This window comes from Sander lucioperca, chromosome 19, assembly GCF_008315115.2.
Source record: "Sander lucioperca isolate FBNREF2018 chromosome 19, SLUC_FBN_1.2, whole genome shotgun sequence".
Taxonomy (NCBI): Eukaryota; Metazoa; Chordata; class Actinopteri; order Perciformes; family Percidae; genus Sander; species Sander lucioperca.
In genome coordinates, this window is record NC_050191.1 from 12,261,773 (window position 1) to 12,278,155 (window position 16,383).

The 16,383-nt window shown below is 40.7% G+C and overlaps 1 protein-coding gene across 1 annotated transcript; it reads right to left on the reverse strand.

The window, feature by feature from the left end:
• Positions 1–13,435: 13,435 nt before the first annotated feature.
• kcns3b (potassium voltage-gated channel, delayed-rectifier, subfamily S, member 3b) lies at positions 13,436–16,089 on the reverse strand. Its single transcript, XM_031322535.2, has 2 exons — positions 15,942–16,089; positions 13,436–15,394 (listed from the first exon to the last, which is right to left on the reverse strand). Exon 2 carries the CDS (start codon positions 15,388–15,390, stop codon positions 13,879–13,881), a length of 1,512 nt encoding a protein of 503 aa, XP_031178395.1. The 5' UTR covers positions 15,391–15,394; positions 15,942–16,089; the 3' UTR covers positions 13,436–13,878.
• Between the last annotated feature and the right edge of the window lie 294 nt (positions 16,090–16,383).

Below are 16,383 nucleotides of genomic sequence, written 5' to 3' on the forward strand. Positions count from 1 at the left end.
AGTCATTTTTCCTACAGCAAATACAGGGTCATTATTGTTTGTGCTTGTGCATTTTAGTATAATGCAATTTATAAACTTTAGTACAAATTACATGAGAAACTAAGATGAAGATGATGTAGAGAACTTACAAAAGCTCATTCATTCCCACTGTAATATCAAAATTAGTCTTACTTTGCCAGAACTTCCCCCACCTCAGCGCTGCAAAGGAGGGTCTGGCTAATCCACACAGCATTCTGGGATGGGAGAAAAACGTGCTCTGGTTTAGTGGCATTTCTTTAAACCAATCACAATCGTCTTGGGCGGCGCTAATCGCTGTACGGAGCAACGGCACCTCTGCAAAATAGCCTTGGGAAGGAACTTGTTTTGGTTGACGTTCAAAAGTTGTTTTAGTCATGCAAGAGAAAAACTCTGATTGGACAGATAGTCTAGCTGTCTGGATTTACGCTGCAGAGATCCGAGAAAAAGGTTAACCATAGCGCTCGTAAATCGACCAGAGTTTAAAATGCCAACACAAAGGAAGCCCAAGGCAACGGATATCCGGCCCAAATGAGTGAAATCCTGCGGAATTTCCGTTGGCAACGGAGCAATCCTGGAAGTGGAACGTCGAGGATATAGACAAAGGCAAAATAGACTGTCACCACTATTAATGCAGTTTGCTCACCTGCTCTTATTTATGGAATTGTTGTTGTAGTTGTTTGGTTTTAATGTCATTTTAGGTGAGTCTTTTATGGGTTTTTGTTTTGTATGTGGCCTGTGAGCCCCTAACCGAAGACAATTTGCTATCATTATGTGATAGACAATAAAGCTTTTTGAATCTTGTATCTGAAATTGATTACATTAATTAAGAAAATGTAAATGTATAGTCTGCTGACAACAGTGAAGAAGTTAGTTGTTTTCAGGATTCAGGCTATATCTTAAGAAAATGCAGGATCCCCCAAATTAACTGATTAATCACTTTGGCAAGATCCCCCAAAATAATTTAATGGATCATTAGACCACAACAGCAGTCCAGGATGGCTGTGCTTTATTTTTTAATGGCAATGCTGTTTTCATTTACCTTATATTTAAAGATAAAATCTACTCAAATGAAAGCAGGAACTTTTGTAAGTGCACAACTATGAACAGAAGTAGAAGGAGGAAATTGCACATACTAACTAGATGTGCGTTCACCGCTGCAAATAAGATTTGTAGAGGTATCAATCATCCTGGAAGAAATAAAATCAATTTTCCACAAGGTCATCTCAGGGTAATCAAAGCAATCACTGGGGCACAATAAGGCTCAATGCAGCAGCCAATTACTCACTGAATAATGTCCTCAGAGCTGTGTTAAGTGCCTTTAGTATCAAAGTCAATTTCCATTTTAATGTTAAATTGACAATGCATAGCAAATGCTGCTTGTAACTAATACTAATACACTGCAACCTGATATGGGCAAAGCGACTTTGAGAGCTTGCTGTGTCATAACAGTCAGTGGAGAGGAAGACAACAGCAAATCAGAGAGAGAGAGAGAGAGAGAGAGAGAGAGAGAGAGAGAGAGAGAGAGAGAGAGAGCGAGAGAGAGATGGCAGAGGCCAACCTGCCCCCTTCAACATAAATACACTTTTTTGGAGGATTTGGAGACAGTGTTTTCTCCATTTGTTCATTCACTTTCACATTGTGTGATTCATAGATTATCTTTATAGCTTCACATTTATCATTCAATGCCAGAACCACTGGCTTTTTCCACAGATCACGTCTTTCTGTTGCCATCGCTTTATCACAGACAGTGCTGGAATGTAAATAAGTATATTCACTTAAGTAACATTTTGAGGTAGTTGTACTTTGCTTAATTTTTTTCCCCATTTTCGGCTACTTTTATACTTCTACTCCACTACATTTTGGAGGCAAATATTGTATGTTTCACTCGACTACATTTATATGACATATTTAGTTACTGGTTAATTTTTAATATAAATTAAAAATATAAATCAACTAATAAATGATGATATATTATTATTGGTTAAGCTATCCATACATCTATAAAGTAATTAAAAATGAATAACCTGCAACAATAAAGTGACGAACACATTAACTAATTATAATCCAATAAAATATATAATTCTGAAATGGGCCATTCTGCATATAAGTACACCTGATATTTTGATGCTAACACTTGTTTGCACTTTTATTTGAGTAAGATATAAATAGATAGATAGATCGATAGACTCCCCTTATTCAAAAGTTACCTTTAATATGTCTCTCCTTTTCCAAATAGATGGATTTTGCCACCTATCTATTCAATCACATGCACTTTCTTGTTACAACTGCCAAAAACTTAACATCCATATAGAGATGCTGCAATAAAAACAAATGCACAAGATCTCAATAAATCAAATTAGAGAGAGATTAAAGCATAAAACTAACTAAACTATAGCTGAAATAGAATTCAATAAATGAGCAGATTCTTATTGATTTTTAATTACAGACATTTATTGATGCTCTGAAAGGCTGAGTGGACACAATTACGTAGCACATGCATTACAAGGCAGAGGCCGTTCACATCAGATGACTGTAAAATCTGCAGTTGAGGTTTATAAAGAACATGCAGTAACTTTTAGGCCCAGCCCTGATGGGATTTATGGATGCATGGATGCATGTTATCATTATAGGCTAAAAGTAATTACATCATCTATCTGCTGACTGAGTAGATGCCAGAGCACTGCTTTTGACCTATACTTTTTCACTCATGAAATGAGTACTGCAGCGCCTGAAGGTTTAATAGTAGGGAGGTTTTTTTTATTATTATTATACAAAACTGATGTTATCTGTATGGCCTCTAGAAACTTGAGCAAAATGTGTAAGTCCCGTTAAGAGTCTAGTAGGACCTCAGCAGCCTCCCAGTACACTGATGTCCACACTGCGACAGATTGGGAATGAGTTAAAAAGTTTGATGACCACCGGAATAATAATACCTATCACTAAAATCAATTGTTTTATCAATTACTGTTTATACAAGTTCACAAATCACAATTGTTTCCACTTCTGTCTTTAACCTGTATTGGAAGTGTGTCTGAAGAATTTGAGCGTGTCCATGTCAGAGTGGGGCTTTGCAGAACAGGTTTTTTTGTATGTTTCACTGGCCCACCCCTCTGCTGTTCAGTCCCCCTCTCTCTCTCCTCATCCTCCCTTCCTCTGATTCATTAGTAGGACTTGGAGCACTCCTGCCCTCTTTTACTGCCTCCATTAAATCCTTGCTCTCTCCATTGCAACTCTCCATGGATAGCGACTGCATCAGTTCATCATCCCAGCTAAGAGCCGCAGCCATGTTGTCTGCATTTTTCATCCTACCCACTTTATCGTTACAAACCAACCAAGCCCAGCCCAGCACTCTATCACTATGAAACACATTTCTGAAATGAAAAATTAAATTCATATAATGCTTGTAAGCCTATGATTCACACTAGTAGAGGTAAAACAAGTGTCTCTTTCCTTGTACTTGCTGTGGAGAAAAAAATAAAATATATGTATTCATAAATCCACTCTGTTTGACTAAAGTAAATAATGAAGTGGGACTATAGCTAATACACCGTCCCATAAACATTAATTGAGAAGGAATACATGTGCGTTATTACCCAGTTAATTTAAAGAGACTAGTGGTGGGAGGTGAATGAAGCTTAAGGGCCCTATCTAAATCCCAGCACAGCGCAGCGCAGCGCAAAGCCTGACGCAAGTGTCTTTGCTAGTTTAAGACCGACACAGTTGTCAATTTCCCGTCCAGCGCCCACGTCGGTTAAATAGCAAATGCACCTGCGCCCATCTTTGCGCCCATGGGCGTGCTGGTCTTACAAGGAGGTGTGTTCAGGTGACTTCTTGGCGTATTGCTATCTTGAGGCAGCGGGAAGTGATCGCCTGGTCTAAAGTCAGTAGCGCAGCATTTCATTGTTATTTTAACAGCGAATTAGTAAAATGCGCCTAGGCTTATGCACATTGCGCGCACACTATGCTTGTCACACACACACACACACACACACACACACACACACACACACACACACACACACACACACACACACACACACACACACACACACACACACACACAGGGAAGCACAGCAGCACACACATGCAAAAGATTACAAATAAAAATATTACGGTGCAAATCCGCCATCATAATAGCAATGCGCCAAGGTCCAAATGCGCCTGGCTTTTAAAGGGAATGGGAGATGACATTCTGATTGGTTTATTGCATGTTACGCCGAAAACACACCTATGAATTAATGATGACACTAAGTACAACCCTTTTGAACCATGCGCCCGGCGCACAGACCCTTTTTTCTGCCGTCAAACTAGCAAAAGTGGATTTGGACACGCCCTAAACGCACCTGCGCCATGCGCTTCACGCCGTGCGCTTAGATCGTTAAAATAGGGCCCTTAAAGTTTAATTCTGCCGGTGGGTCAGTCATTACAAACGCATGTTGTGCAGCCGAACAAAAATGTTTCTAAAATGATGCACAAAGCATCTAGAATATAATAGTATTATACAAGAATAGAATATCTCCATTTTCTGATGCATCCATAAAAACGTGTAGTCTTAGCCTTAAATATATTTCATTCTGTTAACGTTAAAAGTTTTAACAACCTTAAAACTACTTAAATTGAAACAAATGGAGAAAACTGTATGTGGGGTTTTTAAATATCACTAATAACAATAAACTGTGGTTTTAAATGACAAGTGCTTTTGTAAATTTGAGCACTACAGTATCTCCTTGCAGCAACAACCTTGCAGTGTTTAGCCTGTAACCTCACGTAACCTGTGCAAACAAACAGGAATCAAATGTGTCCGCAAAGGCAAATACCACAGGTCCCAGAGGAGCGGACTCAGCTGTAGTGGTGAACTGGAGTCGTGTTAAGAGCAACGCACTGAGGTCAGGCTATGTAAAGGCCTGCACCCCCCCTCTGAGATGGATACCAGGGGGGCACTGGATTATCTGCTTATGTCTGCCTTCATTATTACTGAGGGCATGACTGTAATGGTGGACAATAGGCATGGCCAAAGAGGGTAATTTAAATGCTTCAGTCTTCTCTTGTTCTTAAATGGGATAAGTCACACTGCAGTGTCCAAGGTGAGGTGGAGGTGAGTTTGGCCCTAGCTGATTATTCGTTAGCCCAAAATGCTTTTACTTTATCTCTGTCTGTGTGTAACACTTAACATTAAGAGGGTCAACATGTTTTTCATCCAGGGGCTAGCGCACGTCAGAAGCTTATCAGCTGAATTTAAAGGTTAATGCAGAATGATTTAAAGTGGTTTCAGGAGGGGGGTTCCTGATTATGTAGTTAAGCTGCATACCATGTAATTGCAACGTCCACAGTTTGATTCTGGCTGGGGACCTTTGTTGAAATCTACACAAATTCATAAAGGCAAACACAAATAAAAAAAATAAAATCTTACAACAACATAGGTATAATATGTCAATCTTATGTTAGATTCCAAACATCCAGACTCACCAAACACTGTTAACCATTTATGCTGCAAATAGTTTTATGTGTCCCACGATCTTTTCACACCTAAGTTATTGTGCAACTTCTTAAAATATAAAAATCTTGGATAAGAAAATCTCACTCAAGGTCCATATACGTTCTTTTTTGTCTAGAGCTTTCAACCACAACTTTTAAGACAACACAAACAAAAAGTTCTAAAAGTGCTATGAATTTAATCATTACTCAGCTTGCATGTTAACAGGTTCATCACGGATGAGGACCATATGACACAGTTGAAAGCTTTAGGTAAAACGAGTAAGTGCACCTTGAGGACATTTTTCATGTCGTCATAATCCCATCCAAGGACTGGTGTTGCAGACTAGAGTAGGCTATATAAGGCTACAAATGCTGTGGTGGTACGTGGCATTGATCAGTGTACTCACATTTCACATTTATAGTTTTAGTTATTAGTTTTATCACAGGATCCCCATTAGCTGTGCCCTTAAGCACAGCTAGTCTTTCTGGGTTCCACATTTTTAAAAAGCCACATCAAAGACAAATTTCCACTGGTTCCTGATGTAAGATAAAGTTTTTTCGGAATCTAAACTTAAGAGGAGTAGGTAGGTAAAGGACGACGAATACATGGCTTGTTTACAATAAAAGGTAATAGATGTAAGAAGGCCTATATGCCGGACCAAATTACAGCAGATTTGTATGTTGTCCAGCCAAAAACTTAACCTCTGTCAGAGTAATAAAATGGACATGCACAATCACAATGTCCATCTAGCCTCGCTGTAATAAATCTGCATGAGGGGGGAAAAGCAGGATGCAAATATAAACAAAGTGGTTTCTTTGTTATATCTGACCCTGAGTTGAAACCCCACAGCCGCTGGTAATGGCCGAGTGAAAGTGATCTGGCTGTACTCTGCGGTGAACACTACCACGTAATGACTAGGGGTGTGACGAGACACTCAGCTCACTAGACGAGACAAGATTTTGAAAACTATTTTAAAGAAAACCTCAATGGTGAAATATGACTGGAAAAAAAAGTCTTTTATTCAATCGAAAGTCAGATAATGAAAAACGAGCACTGTGAAAGGTTTTGCCACAAACTCAAATGGCTTCTTTCCTCTTTACCTAACCTCGTCAGACCTAATAACTGCGGCGTGTCCACCAGGAATACAAAATGCTGCCACACAAACGATTTAAAAGTGGCGGGTAATGGACTGATCAAAACAAAACAAATTAGCTGAAGCTAATGGAAATATCAAAACCGTTTCTGACAGCTGGGGTCTCTTCACTCTTTGATTTACTTCAGGAAAAACACATCCACTTGTCTTTTCTTTTTCTCTCCAGACAGGCCTCACAACAACAAATGTTCCAGACTCTGCAGAGGTATCCCCTCCTGACAACACTGCAAGCTGAGAAACATCACTGTCTCTATTCTGAGTGCAGACAACTCACTTCAAATCAGCATCAAAGTGACCTGTGATTAAATCTTAAAGAGAAAAAAACATCTTTAATAAAAAATAAATGAACTTCCTGCTCATGAAACTCACCATGGTCTTTTTGACAAAAATGTGTTAGTTCAGTGACACCTTTTATCCTGGTCATTAAGATTTTACATTATCTCACCAAATGTTGGAGCACAAGCTGCTATATTATATAGGTACATATACAGTGGCTTCAGAAAGTATTTTGACCACTTTTTGCACACTTTTGTGTTGTAGATGTAATTTTAAATGGATACAACGGCATTTTTTGCCCCATCAATCTACACTCTATAACCCATAATTAAAAAAGTGAAAGCATGTTTTTCGACTTTTTTTGCTAAATCAAAACAGAAATCTCATTTACATAAGTATTCAGACAATTCATTTAGAACTTTGTCTTTGGGAAGTCTATCACTTTCTTTCTGGCAGATCCTCTCAAGCTCCGTCAAATTTTTCTGTCCTGACATGCAGCGTGAATTGAGGGACCTTACATACAGTAGGTGGGTGCCTCAATTTGCCACAGGTGGACTCCAATCAAGTTCTAGACACATGAAGGATAATTCAAGAAAACAGGATGCACCTGACTACAGTTGGGAGTGCCACAGCAAAGGGTCTGAATCCTGAATACAAAACGTAAATGAGAGATTTCATTTTTTTTTAAATTTGCAAAAAATGTAAAGTTAGAAACTATAGCTATAGTTTCAAATGAGTAATTTACTAAATAGGGATGCACAATGAACACTTAAAAAAATGTTGTAGCTAGTGAATGTTGTAAATCTGTTGCTAGGATATCAAATAGAAGATCAACTTTGTAAACAAGAGGTCACTGTAGTTACAAAAATAACAGTAGAAGACAATATTTTTATAATGTTAAATTTGGGTAGTACTTTGTTTTATTTGTACATGCATAATGCGTTTCATAGTTAGTAGTATTCATAAGGTGGAGAGTGAGTCGTTAATATCTGATTATGCTAACCTCACCAACGCTACTTTATCCAACGTCATAGGCACATCAGGTGTTAAGAGCTGGTGCACTGATTCCAGCAGAATTTCACACAACATAAAACTCCCCTTTGCCTTTTGCACATTCATCACAGCAGTGACCTTTTCCTCTTGTGCGAGGTACAGGGACAAATACCTTTATGTACCCTGAGGCTTTATGTAATATACAAGTTCATACTCTTACCTGAAATCAAATGTCAGGTTTTTCATCGAAAGATTTATGTTTTCTCATCAAAATCTTGAAGTACACCAAAAATGCACACATGGATCAGTGTGAAAGCCTGCCATATGCTCCACTTCTCTCCATCCTTCTCTGTAGTGACTTTAGTTTAACACTGATGTCCACTAGACTCTGCAGAGGTATCCCCTCCTGACAACACTGCAAGCGGAGAAACATCACTGTCTCTATTCCACGCGCAGACAACTCACTTCAAGTCAGCATCTAAGTGATCTGCGATTTAATCTTTAAGAGAAAAAAAAAACTTCTTAAATTTAAAAACAAATAACTTCCTAGTAATGAAACTCAACACAATCTTTTTGACAGGAATTTGTTTGTTCAGTGACACCTTTTAGTAGGGGTGTGCAAAAAAATCGATTCACATTTGAATTGCGATTCAAGCTCTACGGATTCAAAATCGATTCATAGAATTCCAAAAATCAATTCATATTTTCTAATTAAAAAAATAAAAATAATAATAATTTAATTTAATTGTATGTCTACTGCAATCACATGGGAAAAGTAACTACATTTACATACTGTGAATCGTTTTTTTTTAACCGGGAATCGTTTCTGAATCGAATCTTGAGCCTGAAAATCGATATTGAATCGAATCGTGACATTTTCTGAATCGTGCACTCCTATGCTCCACTGCATCCAATCAGCTTGGATTAAGACTTCATTGACCCAGCAGAAGTATTATGGTAAGCAACTTCACCTCAGCCTCAATGTAATAAAGGGTTCTGATTCATTTAAAGAAAGGGAAAAAAGCCTTGAGGAGAAGTTTGAAACAAAACTCACCTTGTCAGTTCTGTAACACTGGCATTTGTGCTGACACACTCACTGTGACCTTTACAGGTAATTGGATTTTTTTTTCTTCCTTTACATTAACAACACCCTGACTCCCCCCTCCCCTCTCTGTGTAATATATCTTGTTACCTTCAAAAAGTAACCCTGAATCCACTTTTTTGAGGTAGTAAATTACATATACAGTGACTTTATTACACTCACTAGCGAACCTCTTAAACCTTGACTTAAACCTTGCTCCCCCCCATTCCCTCACCAGCAAACTGCCAGCCTAGTTTATTGTGTCCTCTCTTGTAGCCTACTGCACAAGTTACTTATGACAATTCCAGCTCTGAAACAAATGAAGACGCTACGCTAGTCCAACCTTAGCAATGCAACGAGCTAACAGCACGGAGAGAGTGAGATGTATCACCAAAACAAAAAACAGCTAATTTCAAATGCAAAATTAAAAGCTGTGTGTGCGCTTCAGGGGAATATGGTGACAACGGGCTGGGTGCAAAACGGATGACCACCCAACTACAATGCATGTGCCTATTTCCTGGCCTGTACATGACAGCGTGGACAAAACCAAGCAACCATTAGGACAGACACTTCAGAACCATGGACAGTGATCACAGCATTTTGGAATACACCACTACAAACAAATATCAGATTGGCACAGCGGACTATTAAATGTGTTACAGTTTATTTAGGAAAATGGGGAAAGGGTCATTATGCAAAATTACAGTAAATGTGCATAACGTTAAGGTTGCTAAATTTACAGATTGGCCGGCAACTCTTCATGATGACCGTTTTGCCAAATAAAATCAGTTAGATTTTTAATAACTTACCGAGTATGATCGCTTCGACTTAGGCCTACTTGAAAACTAAGTTCATGTGTAACTTTGAAATTGCTGGAGTTGAAATGCCTCCCAAAAGCCTTGGTTTTCTGTGCCAAAGTAAGCTCTGGTGTGACGTTAACGTTAGCTAGGTTTTTCTTTTGCGATTAGCTAAATCCAACTTTTCATTAAAAGCTAATCTTAAAAACAGCGTGGATAACACATTCGCAACGATGTCCTCGTAGCTATGGTCCTCCTTACTCACGGCTTCCATCGTGAACCAATACATCTGTCGGTACACGATCCGTTCTGCCTGCACGATCCGTTCTGCACATGCGCAAGATAATACTGTTTTACGTATCCATACGACCTGCACGATCTGTTCCACGCTAGTCTATGGCTAGCCTCCACCGGGAAGCTAACGTTAGTTTAGCTAACAGCTAATTCGGCTAACCGCTAGCTGACAGCTAGATTCAGTCTAAAATAACGTTAACTCAAACGTAATGGGAAAAGCAGGCTACAGCTAAATTAAGACTTCACAGTAATAACAATAAAGACAAGTATTGAGTGATTGTATTTTAAATGAGCACAAGTAAAGTAGAACTGACGTAACAGCTGTTATATATGTTAGGTGTTTGTTATATATGTCAACATTTATTTTCAAGTTTTATTTTGAGGGTCTTTTAAAGTTATTACATGCTGTCTCAGCTAGCAGTTAGCCGAATTAGCTGTTAGCTTGGCTGTCGACCGGAAGCGTGGAACAGATCGTGCAGTGTCGTAAATCCTCGTACAACCGCGCATGCGCGAACATTTTGCGCATGTGCAGAACGGATCGTGCAGGCAGAACGGATCGTGTACCGACAACATCCATGGAACCAACAGGCTAACGCTAGCTTTAGCTAGTTTATCGGCAGCATTGCTAGCTTGTGATTCGTGTCCCAGTCGGTCCCAGTCCCCCACTGCGGGCGGCCATAAAGTTAGCGATAACAAAGCCTGCCCCACACGTTTAAACGGCTCTGAGCTCGCCCATTTAGACTGGCGAAAATTACAACTGATGACTTTTTATTATATTTTTTTTAATATCTTAGTGAGGGCCGGCCCTGGCGGTTCCCCACTGATTACACTAGCTATGTTTCATGGTCCCATTTTATTGTTTATTGCAACACAAGTTATCATCGGGTACAGTCTATGCTGCAGACTAATTAAATAACAGCATGTTTTGCCTATATGTTGCACAAGAAATCCGCCAATAGCCTACTCTAAAGGCACAGCCACTAGATTTAAAAACAGTAACATTTCACGGCAAAATCAAATTAATTTCTATGGAATTAAATTGCCAGAGCTGTGGATTTGCAAGTGAATTTGTGCACATCTTTGTCAAGTTCAACTTTGTTTAACTTTTACCTGCGCATTTGCACCATTAACCAATAGCAGGTCATGACAGTGGTGACCTTTGAGGGAGCTGTCCAAAATGGAGGAAGCTTTTGTAGCTTAATTAGCTGTGTGTAGCCTTCCACTTTTAATGTAACCAGCTCTGTCGTATAAGCTTATAGTTTTACAAACAGTTGTGAGACAGGAGTTGATGGTACAAATAGGCTTTGAATAAACGGTGCAAAATATTGTCCCATTAGCTAATTAGCTTGCTACCTAACAGTTAAAGCTGGTAGGCTGGACACAAACTTATCGGTCTGTGTTTCCAGCTGTCCCAGGTGATTGTGAATTGTGGTGGCATGGCAGCTGTTATCGACTATCTGGGCGAGTGCCGTGGAAACCTGTGGTTGCTGGGGATCATGATGCTGGGATATGTAGCAGCTCAGTGAGAACCTTGCCATGGCTGTCATTCTCTCCAAGGTGTCTACCCCCGAGCTTCTTTTTTCTTCGCTGTCAAAATGTCAGTAGCCTATGCAGCAGCAATGATCATCATAATGCATACTTTATCATTTCATGACATCCATTCATTAATTTTTACACTTCTGTTTACATGTTCTGCCATTTTTCCAGCAATGACACAAATGTATTACCTCATTACCTCCATTTATTTTGTTATTGCAGTGGTTCAAAACCTTTTTGGTGTTGACACGAGTTACGAGCGGTTCAACCAAAGAGTGATTTCCTTTTTAGATTTCTTAATTTGAAGAAGGCCCAGAAGAGTTGAAAATATGCAGCATTTTTACAAAATATGAGCAAGACAAGACACAAAAATCAGACAAATTATCATGATTTTGAGTAATATAATTTGCCAGATTTTTCTTGGGACAGAAATGTTGACAAAATATCCAGTTTTATTAAGCCACTGTCATGTACTGTATAGTAACTGTGCAGTGCATCTGTGTGTATCATTTTTTTTAAGAACCAATGCTTGTCTGTACCAATACTCTGTTTGACATTACAATAAATGGCAGCTGACAAAGGCAAAAAAACAAACAAAGTGTGCATTCAGCAATATGCTAATATACCTGATACAGGAAGCCTAGCAATCGAAACTCATTTGACAATTAATCAGAGAGTAATGGGCTTATCTGTTCTGGTTAGGCTGCAGTTAGTCTTTACACCAGCCTCCTCAACTCCTTACTGGCACCCATTTGCTATCATTTTAACAGTTTTTTTTCTGGCTTAAACTGTCATGAACATTCAGCCATAAGATTGGAAAAATCCAATCAGAAAAAAAATGTAACCTTCTAGTGTGTTTAGCTCTGAGACGTAGATGCTTCTGGTCAACTGCACGAGCACCTTTGAGACCCCTGCAGAGAAAATATCTTTTACATCTCTAGCTCTAGTAGGACAGCAGCTCATCCAACCGGAGATTATAACAGGGGACAGGAAATCAATGCCTTCAGGAACAGAAAAGAGTGAAGAGGTACAGAAAGTTTCCTCAACAGTCTTAGAGCATTTCACCACTGGAGAAAAGACATGGTTGATGATTTCTATTTAGATTTTAGTCATTTTAGTGAAGAACATATGGCAATAAATAAATGCAATGAACCTTGTCTGAATGAGTGAGTAGTACAACTTACTGTATGCCCTGTCCCAAATGAGAGGCATACAGGTATTTCTTCTGATTCACTAAGTTTTATTTCATGTCCACATGGGTTAGGAGTCACCCAGCATGCCAAAGCAACTGTTCAAAAGAAAAGTTGAATAACAAATAGTCTCGCTTTGCCAGACCCTCCTCCAAAGCGCGCTGAAGGAGGGTCTGGCTACTCCACATAGCATTCAGGGATGGGAGGAAAACGTGCTCTGGTTTAATGGCATTTCTTTAAGCCAATCAGAATCGTCATGGGCGGCGCTAAGCTCCGCACAGAGCCGCTGCAAAATAGTCATGCGAGAGAAAACTCAGATTGGACAGATAGTCTAGCTAGCTGTCTCAATTCACCATGCAGAGATCTGAGGAGCAGTTAACCATAGTTCTCATAAATCCACAGAGTTTAAAATTCCAACACAAAGAAAGCGGAAGGAAACGGAAAACACATGCATCCGGCGGAATTTCCTGCGGCACCGGATCAATCCCAGAAGTGGAACGTCAAGGATATAGACTAAATAACAAATAACCTGGTATAATATCAGTGCTTTCCACAGTGCTCTGAGAGAGTTGTGTGGCCTATTTTCATCAGCATCAATATTGCATAATTCTACACATTACGGTCTTTCGAAATGCATTTATTTTTGTTCATGCATACTGTGTAACATCAGTCAACTGGATTTATAACACCATTTTCAAACAGTGTTGTCATTCTCGGCTTTCGCTGAATTCTCAGTCTGAACTTTCAGCGAGCAGACAAATCAATACAGGGCATTACTTTGAAAAAAAAACATTAACATTATGGCCTCCTACATGCATCATTGCAGTTTTCTCGGGCAGAAAATGGGCTTTCAAACCTCTGAGCAAGGCTCAGATAATTCCCTTTAGATTTCCTGGTTTTAGCGACGTTGTATATTTCACAAGTAATTCCCTTGTAGAAAAAAATGAAATAAAAAAAATTCATGGCCACGATATTTCTCTGTTAAATTGCAGGAGGAAGACAGTGCAGAGGGGCAGGGTCAGTGATGGAGCGCTCAGCCCTGAGAGGCACAGAGTGACTTGCAGTCATAAAGGAATCTCATTTTTTGCTGCCCCATTTTCACAAGTGTCGTCATACACTTCTATATCCTTGAGACTGGAGGCATCTGTATCGTCCCCTGCGCTGCTCACACTGTTCCTGAAGGCGATACCTCCTATAAAGGGATACACACTTCCTGTGAACAGGTCTCTGATGTTATAATAAGGGAGCTCTGGGTCTTGTCTTTGAGGCTTAGTGATACACTGTCCCTCCATGGCTTTGTTTCTTTGATAGTACTTTGAAAACTTATTGAAGATGATGGTGACGGGCAGAGCAACCACTAACAGGCCACAGACGATACACAACGTGGCCACTATCTTCCCCGCCAGCGTTACCGGGCAGGTGTCACCATAACCGACTGTGGTCATGGTGATTGTGGCCCACCACCAGCCTGAAGGGATGGTCCCCAAATCTGTGTTCTCCTCTTCCTTTTCTGCAAAGTAGATGAGGGCGGAAAAGATGGAGATCCCCACTGAGAGGAAGAGAAGGAGCAGGCCCACCTCGTTGTAGCTGTGGCGGATGGTGGCACCCAGCGCTCGCAGCCCGATGGAGTGGCGGGCCAGTTTGAGGATTCGCAGAATCCTCATGAGGCGCAGAACCTGCACCACCTTCCCCATGTTTTCTAAGTCCTCGTTCTCCTCTGCGGCATCCTCGTCGGCTGTTTCCAGAGCTAAAGTGAAGTAAAATGGCAAAATTGAGGCAACATCGATGATGTTTAAGGGGTTTCCGAGGAACTTCCTGAGGGAGGGCGCGACAATCATCCTGATGATGAACTCTGCGGAGAAGCAGGCAATGCAGATCTCCTCCAGGATGGCGAGGACAGGGTCCTCGATGGGTTTATCGTTGTCGTCCACCCGCTGAAACTCAGGCATGCTGTGGACACACATGGCAACGATAGAGGTCAACACCAAGCTGAGGGAGGCCACGGCGATGATCTTTGAACCTCTTGAGTGACCTGGATCCTCCAGCCTGAGCCAAACGTAGCTCCTTACTTCTGCACACCAGGCGCCTTTGAACTTGGCCAGGTCTTTATCGAGAGCAGAGAGCTCCTCAAAGGAGGAGTCTAAGCTTGGCGGCTGCTGGTCGTCACTCCTGATGTCCCACTCTCTGTCGTCGATGTACTCCTTCCTCTCGTGGTACCAGTAGCTACAGCAGGGGCTCAGGTGGAGCTCCTGGATTCCCCAGTACTCAATCTCCTGGCTGAAGGAGAAGACGCACACCTCCTCCATCATATGGATGCATCCCGTGTGGTAGAAGTTGAGCACGCAGAGGAAAACCTGGGGATTCCTGTCGAAGTAGTACTCCTTCTCAGACAGGCTGTAGTCGTCACACAGCTCAAGGATCGCCGCCTCACTTTGGCAGCGCAGAAGGCGAGCCAGGCGTGTGTGAGGGAAGCGGAGCAGCATGTCTGGATCCACTTTGTGTCGAACCCCTCCCACGTTGAGGTGGACCTGGTCCTCCTCTTTACCCTGCTGGTGGAGGATTTGCCCATACCCCATGGTCCTGATGATACATACAGAGATATGACGACAAGAAATTAAGTATGTCAGTTTTATAGATTTTTTTTTATGCACCACAAGCATTAAGATTGTAAGTGGTACATTTATGTGGAGGGATGTCTATCAAGACATATTTGACTGCACTGTTTGTAGAACACATTAGTCCTCTGAAGGAAAATAAAATCAATTGGCCTACAATACACACAGGTAATGGCCTGAGCTATAGTGAGTGAAGAGGCGTGAGGTGCTGTCACTTCTTCCAATGCTCAAGTAGCCTACTACGGGATTATCACCAGAAGAATCAAATCTAATTCAGAGGAAATGAGAGGCAACAAGTTCAAACTGAACCCAAACAATATTTCAAGCGATTATTAAAGCCAAAGATGTATTTCTATATTCTTGTCCTAATATCGACTCTTCTACAATTTGTTTTGCATGCACACCCGTGCATGAAACCAAGATTTGTTTTCACCACCAAACCCTATTGATAAATAAGTCAATTACTTTTAATTTTACTCAAACTGAATGCAAAACGTCAAGCTGAAACGTACCTGTACTTGGAGCCTTTCTTTCCATGAAAATAACTTTTATCCGGGTGGTTTAGTTTTCACATTCTTGTAAAGTGCAGTAGACGGCAGGTCTTTGGAGGGAGTGCGGAGATGCAGCTTCACGGACGGGACAAGAAGAGCTGGAGGCGGGACAGCGCCACGGCGGCAGTTTGTTCCCTTTTACAGGGAACAGGGAGGGGCGAGAGAGGAGAGGAGGGGAGGGAGGGAGGGAGGCAGGGAAGGAGAGGGACTGCACAGATGCAGGAACACCCCGCGAGAAGTTACTGTAATATATAGTCGCTTTTTAGGGCATTTATTAATTAGCCTATATCACGGTATGCTTATATTATTCCTAAAATAAGCTGTAGTTTTGTTGTGATATATAATCTTTGCGACTTATTATAAGATCATATGACTTTCTTTTAGTAAAAAGTGCACCTGCAGT